Source organism: Meriones unguiculatus, chromosome 14 (assembly GCF_030254825.1).
Source record: "Meriones unguiculatus strain TT.TT164.6M chromosome 14, Bangor_MerUng_6.1, whole genome shotgun sequence".
NCBI lineage: Eukaryota > Metazoa > Chordata > Mammalia > Rodentia > Muridae > Meriones > Meriones unguiculatus.
Window position 1 is genome coordinate 70,325,961 of NC_083361.1, and position 16,116 is coordinate 70,342,076.

At 49.1% G+C, this 16,116-nt stretch overlaps 1 protein-coding gene across 4 annotated transcripts in view; it reads left to right on the top strand.

Moving 5' to 3' along the window:
• The window catches only part of Sh3gl3 (SH3 domain containing GRB2 like 3, endophilin A3), a 127,622-nt gene that overhangs the window by 87,534 nt on the left and 23,972 nt on the right, over positions 1–16,116 (top strand). For 3 of the 4 annotated variants that reach the window (XM_060367460.1, XM_021660127.2, XM_060367461.1), the window contains 4 exons: positions 521–664; positions 3,892–4,025; positions 5,454–5,612; positions 15,137–15,240. In XM_060367460.1, the coding sequence (XP_060223443.1) occupies positions 521–664; positions 3,892–4,025; positions 5,454–5,612; positions 15,137–15,240 (541 nt within the window). The remainder of the gene's footprint in view (positions 1–520; positions 665–3,891; positions 4,026–5,453; positions 5,613–15,136; positions 15,241–16,116) is intronic. The other variant, XM_021660129.2, reaches the window with a different exon arrangement.

Genomic DNA, 16,116 nt, shown 5'->3' on the forward strand with positions numbered 1-16,116 from the left:
CCAGCGTGGTGGAGGCAATCCACACAGGTGACTGCCCACTGTGGGGGTGTCTGCCTCCTCCCTGCAGACCTCCCAGACCTCCTCTATTTCCTTACAAATCCTCCACTTGAGTCAGTTCCGGGAGCAGAGTGAGGGTGCTGACCAGCCGCTGCCTCGGTAGCTCCAGTCTTCCCTTGGATTTGTCCCCAGCAAAAATGGCTGCGCAGGTGTCAGCGTCCAGCTCCAAGGTGTTGAAACTGCCAGGCACTGCAGGGTACCTCATCACGGGTGCTTGTGAAACATAACCTCATAGCTGCTGTGATTTGGAGACAGCATGGCTGTCTTGGCTGTGCCGGTGTGCTTACCGTCCCCGCTTGCCCCCTGCAAAAACTACGAAGAGTCACGTGAGAGAACGAAGCTGAACTGTCTCTGGTGTCTGTCCGTGAGGACCTCAGTTTGGTAGCGGTGTTTGTTAAAGGCGATGTGTGACTGTCACTACACTTTGTAACTTTAAGGCATTACAAATGACAATGTTTTTAAGCATACAGAGCTAAGCTAGGAATGCTGAACACTATGTCGAAACTCCGAGGGCAGGTGAAGGCCACCGGCTACCCGCAGACAGAAGGCTTGCTGGGGGACTGCATGCTGAAGTACGGCAAGGAGCTTGGAGAAGACTCTGCTTTTGGTAGGTATCCCGTCTCAGCGGGCACAGTGGGTGGGCACCTGCTGGCTGGGCTTTTGGTTGCACGCAGAGCCTGGATCTTTGCAACCTGATAGTCTTTACAGATTGCCAGAGTACGGTGCTCACTGCAGGGGTTTTAGAAAGCAGAGGAAAATAAAGAAAAGTTCTAGCATAAGTAATTCTCCCGTTTCTGTGGGTTGGCTCAATTAAACAGTTGTGTAGCCTTTGTATCTTTTGCTTATTCCCGTGCATCTTTAAAGATTAAAACACAGCATGCACACATGTATGTATGTATATCCTGGCTCTCCCTACCTCTATTTACTTTTACGGCTCTTTTCCCCCACAGACTGTAATATGTGTGTGTTGTCTTTCTCTCCTCCCACCCGAGCCTTTCTCCTCCTGCCCCTCTCCTCCAGTGCTCTCCATGCTGGGCTTTCCTGCACTGTGCATTCTTGTTTTCACCCTCCCCACTTGAGATCTCTCTTCCTCCTTGTACGGTCCTCTTTACAGTTTTATGACCCAAACCCATCGCTGTCTCTTGCTACACACAGACATATAATAACAATAAAAATGCAGCTTCTGCATGTTTGTCTTTCTGAAACTTTTATTTCCCTTAATATAATATTTTCCAGCACCACCAAATTTTCTGCAGATTTCACTTTCCTCTGTAGCTCAATAAAATCCCAGTGTGTATGTGTGCCACATTTTCTCCATCCACCCATCTGGACAGGCTGGTCTTGTTTTGTTTTGAGACAAGGTCTCATCATGCGTCCTGCCTGGCCTGCAGCTCCCTATGTAGACCAGGATCTGTGCCTTCTTTTAACACACACACTTCTTTGCTTGCTCTCACATTCTCAGGTTCTGCAAATCCTGCAGATAAGAGAGAATGTTTTTATTTTTAATGTGTGTGTGTGTGTGTGTGTGTGTGTGTGTGTGTGTGTGTGTAGGCCAGAGAGAAACCTCTGATGTTCCTCAGGAGCTGCCACCTTGTGTTCTGAGGTAAGATCTCTCACTGGAACTGGGGTTGCCAACACTTAGGCTACATTGATAGATTGGCCAGGGAGTCCCAGGGATCTGTCTGTCTCCACCTCCCCAGTGCTGGGGCTAAGACCACTTAACCATCATGCCTGGCATGCTGAGGTGGCCATAGAATCCCAGAATTTTGGAGAAAGAGGCAGGAGGATGATTAGGTTGAGGCCAGCCTGAAGCAACTGGGAGGCCCCATCTCAAAACACACCAATCAAAGACAGCATTATCTAATTCCCAACAGAGGGCCACAGCGTCCTTCGGGGCAGTGTAAATGTGGATTTTATTTTATTCCCATGTCCAGTGGGAACAAGGTGGCCTATTTTTCTTCCCCTGAAGCTACATCTGTTGAGGAAGCAGATGAGTGTAGCAGGCAGGCTCTGGGATGGAGGGACATTGTTGCTGTGCAGCTGGCCATGATGACAGGCCTGTGACAACAGACAGCTAGCTATAGGAAGGAGCTAGATATTAGAAGGCAAGGGAGGGAACTGAATTTGTTGGGCTTCTGGGACAGGTGGATGGTTGCTGTTCCCTGAGAGGGTCTGCAGAGGCTCTTTGCTTTGGGCCTGTTGCTTGAGGCCCTGAGCCAGATGCTTCTAAAGTGCAGAAACTAAGCCATACTCTTAGAGTGGCACTTAAGTATAGACCGTGGGAAGGTGACGGCCAGTGCTCAGGACATAGTCACAGGCTTCTTGAAGGAGGGGTGTTGTGTGTGTGTGTGTGTGCCTGTATGTGTGCACACACATGGGTATATAGGTGTGTGTATGTGTGTTTGTCTATAGGTGTGGCTGTACATAGGTGTGTAGGGAGGCCAGAAGTCTTGACTGGTCTCTTTCCTCCCTATCTTTTGGGACATGGCCTCTCACTGAGCTGGGAGCTTGTTGATTCTGCTGGAGTGGCTGGCCAGACATCCCCAGGGATCCATTGTCTCCTATTGCACGGAGCTGGGATTACAGGTGTACCCCACCCGGCCTGGTGCTTGAGTTTATGACATGGGTTTCAGGGATCAGACCCAGATCCTCACATGTGCACAGCGAGTATTTGACTGATGGGATATCTCCACAGTCCCAAAAGGGGCATATTTCAAACGTTTCTGTTACAACTCAACTTACTGGGATACTTGGGCGCTGGTGACAGTGAGTGGCAGGGTCAGGGCATGAAGGAGTATCCAGGCTAGGAAGAGACTTCCTTCCTCCATGTAGAAGCTCTTCAGAACCAAGTTCTAGACAGCTCAATTCAGAAAACCTCTCCTCCTGTGATCTGTGACACTCAGGGTTGGACTGGCATCCTGGCCAACCTTAATTTCCAGAGGTAGTTTCCACCTGTAATTGGCAAGGACCCAGCTATTATCTACATCTTTTAAAGGTGAGGTGAGGCAGCCATGGCTCTCCCTGATTTGTGCATGAGTAAACTGTCCATACCCTTGATTGATGCAAAGGTCTGGCTTGGCCTAGGCCCTTCCGGTTTCCAATCTAAGGAACTGAGTGAACTCTCATCCCCATCTTTTTACAAAATCAATTTTGAAGATCCCAAATAAAGGAAAAAAACATAGTTTAGTCTCAGGCAGTATCCCAAGCGATGTCTTCCAGAGACATCCAACCCTCACTGTGTACAACCTTGCAAAGTTACCAGGTGGCCACGACCTTGGAAGTTACAGTAAGATTCCAGAGTATAGTTCTCCGAAGAGGTGCAGGCCACATCCGGAAAGCACCCTTGCAGGGGCAGGTCCACCCACCTGCCTGTCCGCAGGTTATGCCCGACTCCGGAGGGCTCTGACCTCCTCTTGCTGCTCTCCCAGCAGGCTGAGTGAGGCCCTATTTCCATTGTAATCTCTGTTGGCTAACATGTATCCCCACGAATGAATCCCTTCATTGTTACAAAGAGAGTTTATCCCTGAACTTGTAAGGAACCCTTGGTGCCAGTTTCCAGACCCGATTTTCCATGAAAGAACTTGGTCTCCATCTCATGGCCAAACTGGGAAATGCTTTAGTCCTCGTTCTCACCTTTAAGAGGAGGTGAGAGGACAGGAGAGAGAAACACATGCAGAAAACAGGGAGACTTTCTTCGTTTCACTTTCTGCATCAGGAAGCAGAGGCCTCAAAGTGAAACTTTACTGTACCACAATCCTTGGGTTTTGGAGACAGAGTTAGTGTCACCGTTAACCTAGAGCGATTCTGAAGGAGACATTATGTTCTTTGTTCAAGGCAACGCACTGGTAGACGTTGGTGAGGCTATGAAGCTCATGGCTGAGGTGAAAGACTCCCTGGATATTAATGTGAAGCAAACTTTTATTGACCCACTGCAGCTACTGCAAGACAAAGATTTAAAAGAGATTGGGGTGAGTCTTCCCGCCTGCCCTGTGCCCGGCACTGCTCATAATGAAACAAGAGTCCTAAAACCATGGACTCAGCGACCACACAGTCTCGTTTGAGCAGTGAAAACTGAACTCGGTTACTGTCTTATATAACACCCTGGGGCAGAGTACTGGGGTCCATTTTCTCTGGTAGACAGACAGGGGCATGGAGAGTGGAGGCCCAAACTCCAGCTGTCACTTTCACAAGGACTCCATACTTTGGGGTCTAGTTATAATTGTTAATATCACACCATATCAGTAGGAAGCTTGGATCCATTGCATTCGTGGTCAATATATTCCATTCTTGCTGGAGAAAATCATCCAGAAACTGACAGTTTTCATCTGGAAACCTGCAAGAAATAGTTGTCCAGAGTGTCCCTGGGAACTTTCAGGTCCCGTTCAGCCTGGCTGCTTTTGCAGATGTGTAAAACTGGCTCCAAGAATTCCAGGCTGCCAGACTTTTGCTCTGAAGGTCCAGGCGCCCTCTTGTGGAGTTGTAGAGAATAACTTCCTGCTTTCAAACTTGATTGACACCCATTTCATTTGAACCCTGGGCTTCTTTTCTTCTCTTCAGGCCCAGAGAGTCTTAACAGTGTAGGCACTGAGATTATGAGTTAAGCAGTGTACGGGCTATGTAATGAGTGCCTGTAATGAGCAGATGAACTGTGTGCCCTCTTGAAGCTCTCCTGTGGTGGAGAGACAGCCAGCTGTTAAAGATGATGACCAGGGACACCTGAGGAGGGTGCCACCCTCAGCAGAGCTGGGTGAGGGGGGAACTGCCCAGAAAGACTGGGATGGGGAGATAACCAGCACATCTGGCTGAAGGGCCTGGGCTGTGATGCCCAGGAGTCCAGAACACCGGGTGAAGACCAGGGAAGTATGGAGGAAGGGAAGGCTGGGCATCCCAGAGAACCCCAGATGCCTTTATCTATATTTAAAGTTTATTGTGAAAGCAAAGAGTATGAGGGAAGGGTGAAGGAAGGCTGAGGGAGAAAGAAAGACTGCTTTTTGGACTCCTTATCTGGACACCCCTGAATCCCTTCACCTGTGTCACCCCTTCCTTCCAGTCAAGGAAAAGCATGTCCCATTTCTGTGACAGCCACGTCCCCAGTGGGCCCAGGTCTCTCCCTCTGGCTCTACTGAGACCTATCATCCATCCTTCACATACTTTCTTCCTTCATGTTCGTGCTGGCTTCTCCCTGTGGGGAGGAGAGGGGAAGTTAAAGGGAAGAGAATGGGACGTGGCTTTGATGAAAACATGTATACGTGTGTGAAATTCTCAGAAAGCAAAAGGTAGAATTTAGGCAGAGAAGAAGTCATGAGTGTCTTCACAGGAGTAAGAGGACGTATGCACCTGAGAGCACGTGGCGCTGTGCGTCTCAGCAGTAGTGAGGATCTCCTTTCTCTTTTCAGCACCATTTGAGAAAGCTGGAAGGCCGCCGCCTGGATTATGATTATAAAAAGAGGCGAGTAGGTAAGATTCCCGACGAGGAGATCAAACAAGCAGTAGAAAAGTTTGAAGACTCAAAGGAGTTGGCCGAAAGAAGCATGTTTAATTTTTTAGAAAATGATGTAAGTATTTAAACCAAACGGAACACTTTCCCGCACTCGCGTAGACCACTGTTGTGAGCATGACTGGCATGCAGAGAATCTCTAACCTTGCCATGGGAGTCTCTAGAATGTTCTGTAACTGTCCCTTCCTGCCTTAGGAAGAGTCACTGACAGTCAAGAATCCCTGCCTGCCGCCCTAGCCCCGGAGGGGCTTTCTTCTCTCTGGAGGTGGCCTTGTCACAGAAGGTGGCCCAGGAGGCCAGCCTTTGTGTTTCAGGCCACAGCACTCATGGTTTGGTGCTTATATGGTAGTGTTGCTGAGCTTGAGCAGCACTCTCTGGGGTGGCTGGGCTTTTACCCGTCATAGCGAACAGCAGGAATATAAAGCCTGGCCTGCATGTTGGCTGCTTCACACCGGTGCTTGGGAACTTGGGGGCTGTAAAGGTCTAGGGTCATGCCCTTCAGGAGCAATGGTGTTGTGGTATAGTGTTTCCTGTCACCAGCTCTTTTTCATGTGTCCCAAGAAGTAAAGTGAAACTGAACTAAAGGGGACAGGAATTCCTGGCAGCAGGCTGGGGCCTCCCTTCTTTGCCTTGCTCGCCAGGCATTGCTTGGTGGGTCCTGCCTCTCTCCTAAGCCCCATCCCCGGCCTGGCTCAGTGATGTCATCATTGAGTAACAATGAGGACATGACTACTCCAAGGCTGAGTGAAGAGAAAGATTTTATTGTGGATGTGGGGGAAGAGTACAGCCAGAGGCATCTGGAAGAGTCTGGGCCTTGAGAAGAGAGGGGAAAGGTAGAGAAAGAGAGAGAGAGAGAGAGAGAGAGAGAGAGAGAGAGAGAGAGAGAGAGAGAGAGGACAGAGGGTCAATGGATCAACAGAGAGATAGAAGAACCAAGAGACAGCGTGGCCAACATGACTGGATTATACAGGAAAGAAGCGGGGCAAGGAAAGCGAAGCCACTGGCTTCGGAGGGAGGTTTAGGGTGAGGATATGAGGCTGAGAAGAGCTGAGAGGAGCCGGGATGCCAGCTGCATGGACTGGATAGATTCTTTAACAGGTACTTTTCAGTGCTGAAAGTGTCTGAGGCCAGCACACACTCTGTATGCTAACAGGTACCACAGTTAGCCCTTTGGGACCTGATAGTCGGGAGCCAGGCTTTAGCTTTGGACACATTTGTTAAAACTGCACATACGTGCAGGAAATCAGGATTTTAATTTCTTCTCTGGTTATGTACTTACAATGGTTTATTAAAGGTACATCAAGGCCTTGTGTCTTCAGTCAGGTCAAACAGAAAAAGGTGTGGGAGAGTGACTTGCAAAGCTGACAACTCATTAAATCCTGGGAAGGAATCCTCTCAGCTCTAGAAGCCAGTTTGAAATTTCTCTTGTCCATCAAACTGCTAAGGACTGGGAGGTATGCCCTGTGGAATTTTGCCTTTTAATCTTTTTGTCTTTTACCCTTTATAGGGTGTGTGTGTTGGAGGCACTTGTTCATGTTTTTCTTCTTGAAATTGCCCGAAGATTTGGGCATATTTACTCTGTTTCATTGCAGAGTGCCACACTAAACTCATTTGCAGTCTTTAGGAGACATGTGTGGGGTCCTTGCAGCACATAGTCCTTAGAGATCCAGGAGATGCTGCCATGCTGGCCCCGGCCTGTTACAGGGCTTCCAGTGCTGAGGCCATAGCTTCTGTGTCAGGCCAACTGCCTACCCACCTGCTGTGCTCATGACCTTCACACGTGAACTTCTGTGGTGTTTTGTTTGTTTGTTTGTTACCAAGTTCTCTGTGAGGAAAGGCCAGCTCAGCAATGCTGACTCTGACATTTGGCCCAAGAGTCCTGAGCTTTCTCTACACTAACAGTTAAAATTCAGAAACAACCTCTTTGTCTTACAAACTCAGCTGTTTGTTCGTTCTTTGATAACAAGTTCTCTGCTTGTGGTAGGTTAGTCCCCCTCTAGCAAAAGTAGGGCCCAATTTTTACCCTAGGGCTTCACAGGGGTCCTGGAGTCATGGCTAGAAGGTGACCTTAAGGAGTTGACCTCCAGGTGAGTAGACGCTAGCCCTGGAGGTGGGGCTTTCTTGCTGTCCGGCTCCTAGGACTTAGAATTTTGTGACCCCAGAAGTGCTCCTCTATTCTCTGCCCAACCCTTTGTCATGGCCTCTGACCCCCGGCCACTGAGATTAGGAGAGACCCGAGCAATGAACAGCCAAGTGTGGTCCAGGCTGCCTCAGTGCCAGGTGCCTGAGCTGCTGCTTTCTTCCCTGCCTCGGACAGATCCCTGTGGTCATGGCAGCCATGGTGCTGAGGACTTTAGCGATGATGGTGAGGGCCACAGCTAGAGCCACCATTTCCCCAGCACATTGTGACAGAAGCTCAGAGGTGCTGGGGCTGACTCCTTACCACGGGACACGTGCCTTCACCCTGTCAGGTTTCCAGCTGAGGTGGCTCACTGCTCACGGCGTCATCTAGCAGACCATCTTCCTTCTCTTCTTGGGGTGGCAACATTCAGACCTGGAAGGAGTCTCCCTTGTCTTTTCCATGTCCATGCAGACTAGCAGTTTCTCTTTCATTGACCAGATAAAGTGAAAAACAAAAACAAAAACAAAAAAAAAACCCAACTCCAGTTGACCCACAGGTATGGCCCACAGGCTACTGCTAGTGCTGCACTTCTGTGAGAACAAACTTAGGTGCAATCTCTTGGGGCGGGGGGAGAAACCTGCTAATAACACAAACTGAGGTTGAGTATCTTTTTAGCTCTCACCTTGGCTCTCCTCCATCCCCTGAGAGTTATGCAGGCCATGGTTACGCTGTCCACAGTTCTGATACCTCTTGGTCACCAACTCCATGTCCACCTTTGGTCACTCAGCCTTCACAGCCATCTCTGTGTTCTTTCATGGTTGGAAATGGCTGGATTTCCTGCCCCACCCCAAGATATCATTGTGGCTTTGAGTAAACGTGACCAGACCCCTCTAATTCTTTCCAAACATAGTAGGTCTGCAAACCTGGATACTGCCTGATGGATTTGACAGTGCTTAAACCCTGAATTTGGCACACTTTTATGCACTGTGACAGATAGCCGAGAGAACAACTTAAAAGGAGGGAAGGTGAACTTTGCCTCAGGGGTTAGAGGTCAGCTGGCCCCATTATTTCTGTGACATGGAGCATCATGGTGGAACAGATGCTAATGGTCAGAGAAGGTGGGGGAGAAGGAGGAGAGAGTATGCTCTCCAGGACAAGATACAGAATGAGATACACCCTTACTCTCCCCCATGTCTGCCCTAGGCTTTATCTCTTAAAGTTCCAGGAGTTACCAAAATATTGGCATAATCCTGAGGGGGCATTTTGTATTCAAACTATGAAACAATTGACATTGCTCCTGTTGGAAATTGGTGAACAGTCTGTCAAAATATGGCTTCAGGAAGAACATGGAATCAGATAGCAGAAGATCCATGACTTCCTGCCAACACAAGTGGGGGATGTTTATACCATCGTGGGGAGGAGATTTGGGGATCTCAGCTACAGCAGAAACTGGCTTGGGTTCTGTCTCATTGAGAAGTTGACAAAGGAGTCAGGTATCTGATGGGGACATTCAGTAAACGTAATTATAGACCTTTTGATCAACTGTGCTGGAGGTATGGCCCAGGGGCCATAGTCTCAAAATTTTACTTTCTGCTCTTTACAACCTCAGTTGATGGTTGTGAGCCTCTGTGCAGAGCCAGCCTGGCTCCTCCACCTGATCAGCAGAGATGCTGACACTGGGTGAGCACCCCCCGCCCCCCAGGTTTCTGCCATGAGAACCAGTTATAGGGCAGAATAGGGCACATGGCTAAGGACAGGCTCCAGTTTCATCCACAGGAGGAAGGAATGGAATCAGTGCTCGTAAGCATCCGCTCCAGGAAAAGAGTGAACAGAGGAAAGTGAGAAGCATTTTGAGATGCTGTGCTCCAACCTCGGTTACCCCTTCCTGCCTCTGCCTCTGTGGCACCAGGAGTTCAAAGGCCGAAACCTCGTCCTCCAGGGGGCGGTTGGAACACTGCCTCTAGTCCTCCTCTTCTCCTGTCCTGGATAAGACACAGCAAGAGCCTGTAAAAACCAGTTATGCATATGGATGTTTTGTCTGGGGTATGGATGTTCCCCATGTGAGAATATGGCTTGTGGAGACCAAAAGAGGGCAAGAGATCCCCTGATACTAGAGCTGCAAAGGGTTGTGAGCATCATGTGGGTGCTGGGAATCAAACCCTGGTCCTCTGAAGAGCAGCCAGGGCTTTTGTATGGAGCCTTCTCTCCAGCCCCAACACAGCAACCGTTTTACCAGCACACACACAGAAAATGGTGTTTGCCATAGCTTTGCCTGAGAGGCGCTTGGATGAAATGAACAGATTTAGTCTTCCCTGGGTCTCCTCATGCAGATTATGTAACTCCCTCTTGAGCTTTCTTGCTGCTAGGCTCTTTGTAGAAGATTTTAGGGTGGGCTCGCCCCTCTGTCCTGAAGTCTGCAGTCTATACACACAGCTTTCTCTTCAGACCTTATAAACCTTCTCCAGCCCGCATTCTTGTAACAAGGAAGCCGGCAGATGAGCCCAGCTGGACCCCCACACCAGCCTGGCACCCACAGGTCCAGGTATGGGTATACCTGGCACCCACAGGTATGTCTGGCTAGATCTGAAAACTAAACCTAGGGACTGTTCACCTGTGGCATATGTGTGTGTGTGTTTGTGTGTGTGTGTCCATCCAGGATCTTTTGACCACTTCATAACCTACTTTATTGAGGAAAATAGTCCAGAGCCCGGAGTAGTGTTGAGGTGTCCTGGTAGTTAGGGGTGCTCCCTGACTTCACAAATTAGATCACTCATCTACTTGGAGTGGAACAAAGGCTGGGAGGGCAGGGACTTGAGTTGTTTATGCTCCCATTCCTGAACAAGTGCTACTCCAATTTCCTCATCTCTTTCAGGCAGATTTGGGGCTGGGAAAGTAGGGAAGAGTCTCTTTTAGCTCCACATTGCAGCCTTTGCTGGTCTTGTTGGGAAGAGCTGGATTCCTGACCAGGAGGATCTCACTTCTTGCTTGAGGCCAAGTGACTCCATCACTCTCCAGGCAGCTGTTTAAGCCAGGGAGCGTTTTTGGCTGTATCGACTTCCAGGGACCTTAGGGGACCAGGCCCTTGACCGATTGTGACTGGCACCCAGAGTGGCCCTCCCTTTGGAGAAGGGCCTGTGGCACACAGTTCACTCTCGGGGGCGGGGGGAGGGCTGCAGCAGGTAAGAGGTTGGTTCTGAAGCTTCCTTCTTGCCATGTCTTGGGAATGACACCTCACCCACACGTTTGACGCTTCTCCTCTGAGACCTTTATTTCTTACAGCTTGGCATTCGTAAATGTCAGCCTTTGATCATAGGAGAAACCAGGCATATTACATTCTAAAAGTGTCCGCTTCAGTTGAGAGAGGCCAGGCTCCTGCGACATTTACCAGCCTACATCCCAGCCAGAGAGCTCCCTTCATCCCTGAACCAATTCCAGATTCTTGGGTTCTTTTTATTGGTCCCGAGAAAGTTTCTTTATGTCTCCCTGTGTCTGTCTGTCTCTGTGTGTATGCGTGTGTGCATGTGTTTGTGCATGAGCACACACATTTGTGTGTGTATACATGTGCACATGTAGAGGCCATGGATTGACTTTGGCTTCTTTCTCAATCATTCCCACCTTACTTTTGAAACAGTCTCTCACTGAGAATAGAGCTCACTGATAAGGCAAGACTAGCTGCCAGCAAGGCCTAGGGATCCTCCTGCTTCCACCTCTCCAGTGCTGGGATTACAGGCGCACACCACTGCAACCAGTATTTTTCCTTTTCTTTTCCCCCCTCGCTTGCCCTCCCCTTTCCCTTCCTCTCCCCTCCCATTTCCTTCCTTCCTTCCATCCTTCCTTCCTTCCTTCTTTCTTTCTTTCTTTTCTTTCTTTCTCTTTTTCTTTCTTTTTTTCCTCTTTCTCTTTTTTCAACTTTCTCTTTCTTTCTCTTTCTCTCTTTCTTCTCCCTTTCTCTCTTTTCTTTCTTTCTCTCTTCCTTTCCTTTTCTTTCTCTCTTTTGCTCTTTCTTTCTTTCTCGCTCTCTTTTTTCTCTTTCTCTCTTTCCTTCCTCCCTCTCTCCTTCCTTCCTTCCTTCCTTCCTTCCTTCCTTCCTTTCTTTCTTTCTTTCTTTTTTCTCTCTCTATGGGTCTGAAGTCACTGAATTACCACATTTGAAATAGAAGATGGCCCTTGAAGGGTGTGAGAGAGGCTAGCTTGTCAGCTTCCAAGATTTGTGCATCTTTACTCATTCATGCCATTCATACTGTGGCTTCCAGGCAGCTGAGTTAGGGTGTCACAGCCCTGTTTCTTCCTAGCTACCCATTTCTTGCCGAGAGCTCAGCTACAGGGCTTTTTGTAGGCTACAGCCTTTGAGCCCTCTTCCTTAGGGTAAGCCCAGCTCAAATGGCCTGACTCATGTTCAGATCCCACATGAGTGTCCCTGAGGTTTCCACAGCTCCTGGTAACTCTAGTCCCCTGGCATCTGTGATCTGCCTCATGCCCAGGGCCAAGGTGCTCTCAGGAGCCTCATTTTCTGGTGCTCATGCATTGGTTTGCAGCTGAAGAAAGGTTATAGGATTAGATGTGTGCAGAGGTGGCCCAGGTTCTTGGGCAGCACTCAGTATCTGTCATGGCAGGGGGTCGAGGCTGTAAAGTTTGTCGCCTCCCCAGCCCCCAGCTCAGGGAAGACCAAGGATCACAGCATAGTGCCAAGATGGCGGTCTGTGTCCCTGAGTCTCGAGGCAGCAGCTTCCATCCCTTGGGAAACGGAGACCCGAAGAGGCGCTACCCACCCTTAGATTTCTCTTGGTTTGAGAAGAAAACAGCGCTGTTCATTTTCTGCGGCTCCTGTAACAGGTGTCCACAAGCACTGTGGCTGGAAATCTGACGCCGGGGGTGGGAGTGTTGGTAGGACTGGAGGCCCCAGGAAAGAGCCCGCCTTGTCATCCTTTCCAGCCTCTAGAGGGCGCGTGCTCTCCTGAGCCCTGTGGCTTCTAGCTTGGCTTCCCCTGTCTGCGAAACCAGCAGCACTGCCTTCACGCCTTCCACTCTGACAGTTCTGTCTTCTACTCTGATTCTGTCCCGCATGTGTGTGGGAGAGAGAGAGAGAGAGAGAGAGAGAGAGAGAGAGAGAGAGAGTTATGTAGTGCATGCTGGCCTCAAACTTGCTCTGCAGTAAGGATGACCTGGAACTCCTTATCCTCCTCCGTCCACCTCTCAAGCACTGGGGTTACTGGTATTCAAACCCAGGGCTTGGGGCCTTCAAGGGCAGCATCCTTTTAACTAGGCTGCATCCTTATCCCAAAGGCAGTTTATAGGTACGTTGGGCCACTTTGGATACCCAAGATAATCACCTCATTTCAAGATTCCTAATGTAATCTATCTGTAAAGTACCCCTTGCTGTACAATGTAGCACGTTCACAGCTTTCACCCACAAATGAAATCAACAGGCAGCTTTTCAAATTTTGTAATGTGGCCAATGGATGGTGTGTTTTGCCTGGACAGCCTTTGACTTTTGCAGGGCCTAAGTTTGTTGCTTTAGCTTGGCTTTCTCTTTTTAGGTATTTAGTTTACATTGTACCATTGGAATTGGAAGCCATCTCTACTGGTTCCCAGAATCAATAGCTCACATCCTAGAAGGCAGCTGGAAGGTTCTGGTTCTGGTGACAGAGAGATAATCCCGTTTGGGTCTGAGTTGTCTTCACTCTAAGGAGGAGGAACTGAGTGTAGACACTGTGCTCAGGGCTTTCCCTGGGCACCTACTGTGTGCAGGCACCATGGGGAGTGCTGTCTCCCAAGCTTTTAGAAGCCCTAGGATCCATTGCCTTCCCAAAGTCAGCTGTCAGGGGAAGCAGTCCAGATGCAGTTGCAGGTTGCATAATCTTAGCTGTCAGAGAGAATAGTTAGTGTGAGCCCCACTCCCACGTGCATGGTAAGGTCATTTAGCTGCCTTTCACTGTCCTTTAAGTTTTGCAAATGGCAGGCTTAGTTCAGAGTGGGGCAGAAAACAGACAACTTCATATACCTAAAGACAGAGAGGTCGCAGCCATTTTCACCGAGCATGCAGCTCCAGCATTGCCAGGAAGCAGAATCTGCCAGGAACATGTCAGGCACGGGACTTACTCAGAAGTCTCCGCGAAAGCCAAGTTTCAAAAGTGAACTTTAAGAAATCCTTAGGCTTTCGCAGGGCCCAGGCTGCCTTTGTTTTGTTTAGCGGGTTTTGGGGAGCGGAAGGCCAGTGCTGCTTTTCCCGCCACAGAGCACGGTAAAGCGAGCGCAGTGCTGAGACCTTCCTTAGTCTTTGCGCCTGTTGCATTCCCGGCGAGAGCGGGCTCCTGTATGCTGTAAACACATTGCACCTGCGTTTACAGTGAGTGAGGGTAAAAGGAAAGGGCAGGCCCCCGAGAGCTCTCATCAGTACATGAGAGAGCAGGGGTCTGTGGACGCCAGCGACCCCGCGGCTGGCACTGCAGGTAGAGAACAGCCAACAGAATGAGGAGCCACCAGATTTTGCCTCAAAGCCGGTTAAAATGCCATGTAAGAAAATGCTGTTTTGGCCAAGCCTGGGATGATGGTTTTGATTTGTATTTCTGTTGCGATCTGGAGTCCCTGAGATTTGGGCTGGGACTGGATGGTTGGGGAGAATCACCTCAGTCCTTTCAGGCTTGCTATGGGAGGTTCTAGAAATAAACTTAATTCTTATTTGATGTAGTGGTGGTTTTTCAACCCCACTGATGACCAGGAAAGCTCTGAGGCCCTTCTTCAAGCTCTGCAGATATTCTGTACTTTTCTTCAAAACTCTTAAACAACAAACAAACAAAACCCAAACCTCATAGCACTTGAGAGGAAGAGACAAAAGCAGGAGTTCAAGGCCTGCCTTGGCTATATAATGAGTACGAGATGAACCCGGGCCACATGGGAGCCTGTCACACTCCCCTTTCCAGATCCTCCAGAATGTAATGCCACTGTAATCAGCTGCTGGATTTACGGCATGTCATTTTGTGGGAAAGAGGAATAGTGGAGTATCCACAGTTCATCCCTTTCTGCTGTGTGCTTCAGGGAAAATGCTCTGCTGGGTGGCAACAAAAACGCAGGGGCAGTTCTTTGCCCTGGGTCAGGTGTGGCTTGCCAGAAGTCCTTGCTTTCTCAGGGCATGGATTCATTGCCTTTGCTTCTTGGTCTGGCTTAACTAGAAAGTGCTGGCAGAGGCATCTCCCCAAGAAAGCTCACTTGCCAAGAGAGTGTTTGGTGGAGTTACAGCAGAGTCATAATAACAAACCAATTTGACAGTGTTTTCTCAGCCTCTTCAGCCCTCTATATGACCCTCATTTTGATTGCAGGGCTCCAAAGTGGGAAGAGATGGCATGGACCAGGGCTCAGGCCATGCTGCCCTGCAGAGCTGGGCTTCTGTCACTGGCCTCCTGTTTGCTTTGGACATCCCAGGGGCTCTGCCAGCATGGAATAACTTTGCCCTTCTGCCACAGGTAGAGCAAGTCAGCCAGCTGGCCGTGTTTGTAGAGGCGACATTAGACTATCACAGGCAGTCCACAGAGATCCTCCAGGATCTGCAGAACAAGCTAGAGCTACGGTAAGCGCCTTGGCCTTGCTTAGGCAGGGCGGGAGTGGGCGGCACAGGAGCAGATAGTCTGTCTCCCATTCTGTTAGGAATTTTCTCTAGCTGGTTTTCAGGTTGGGTATGAGATGAGGGCTAAAATAATATATATTTGGCTTGGGACAGCAGGGCAGAACTGGGTAAAGGACTGTAGTGGCTTTTCTCCTTTTTAATTAAAAAAATTTTTTTTATTAATATCCCCTTTTTTGTGCCCCACATTTAAAGCATACAGGCACCTCGGCTAACCTGTCTGTGAAGTCAGCCCCTGTGGCTTTCTTGCTGACAGGAAGGGTTAGCTAGCTCTCTGTTGCCCTGTTGAGGGTGGACTGTGTGTTCTAGCCCCAGAATCAGGGCTGTGAAAAGAGCCAAGTGATACTCAGAACCATATAAAAGCCCAAGGAAAAAAGTGTTATCAGGTATCAGGCTGTGTTCCTAAGATTGATTCTAGGCACTGGGACAGCCAACGATACCTTCTGAATGATGATGTATTCTCTGACTTGGGTCTTTCATGGTCAATCAATACAATCCCTACTTTCTAACAATCAGTAATATCATTTACAATGTGTGCAGCAACCTTCTTAACCAAATTACTGGGCTTAACAACAGAAGAGTGTTTTACATAGGATTATGGTGATGAATACATTTGGAGGGATTTTTGCTTCCGTCAGCCCTGTAGTTACAGAGGTCTGGCCCTTCCTGAAGCATGAGCTTTGGTAGGCAGATGCCCAGCTAGGTATCGTGTGAGCATATTTGGATGGTTCCCTCTCCAGTGGAGAGGAAAGAGGGCAGCTGGCCTAGGGGAGTGTCCACTTGATTAGCCTCAGGGACATTACGAGGACATCTCTTCTAGAC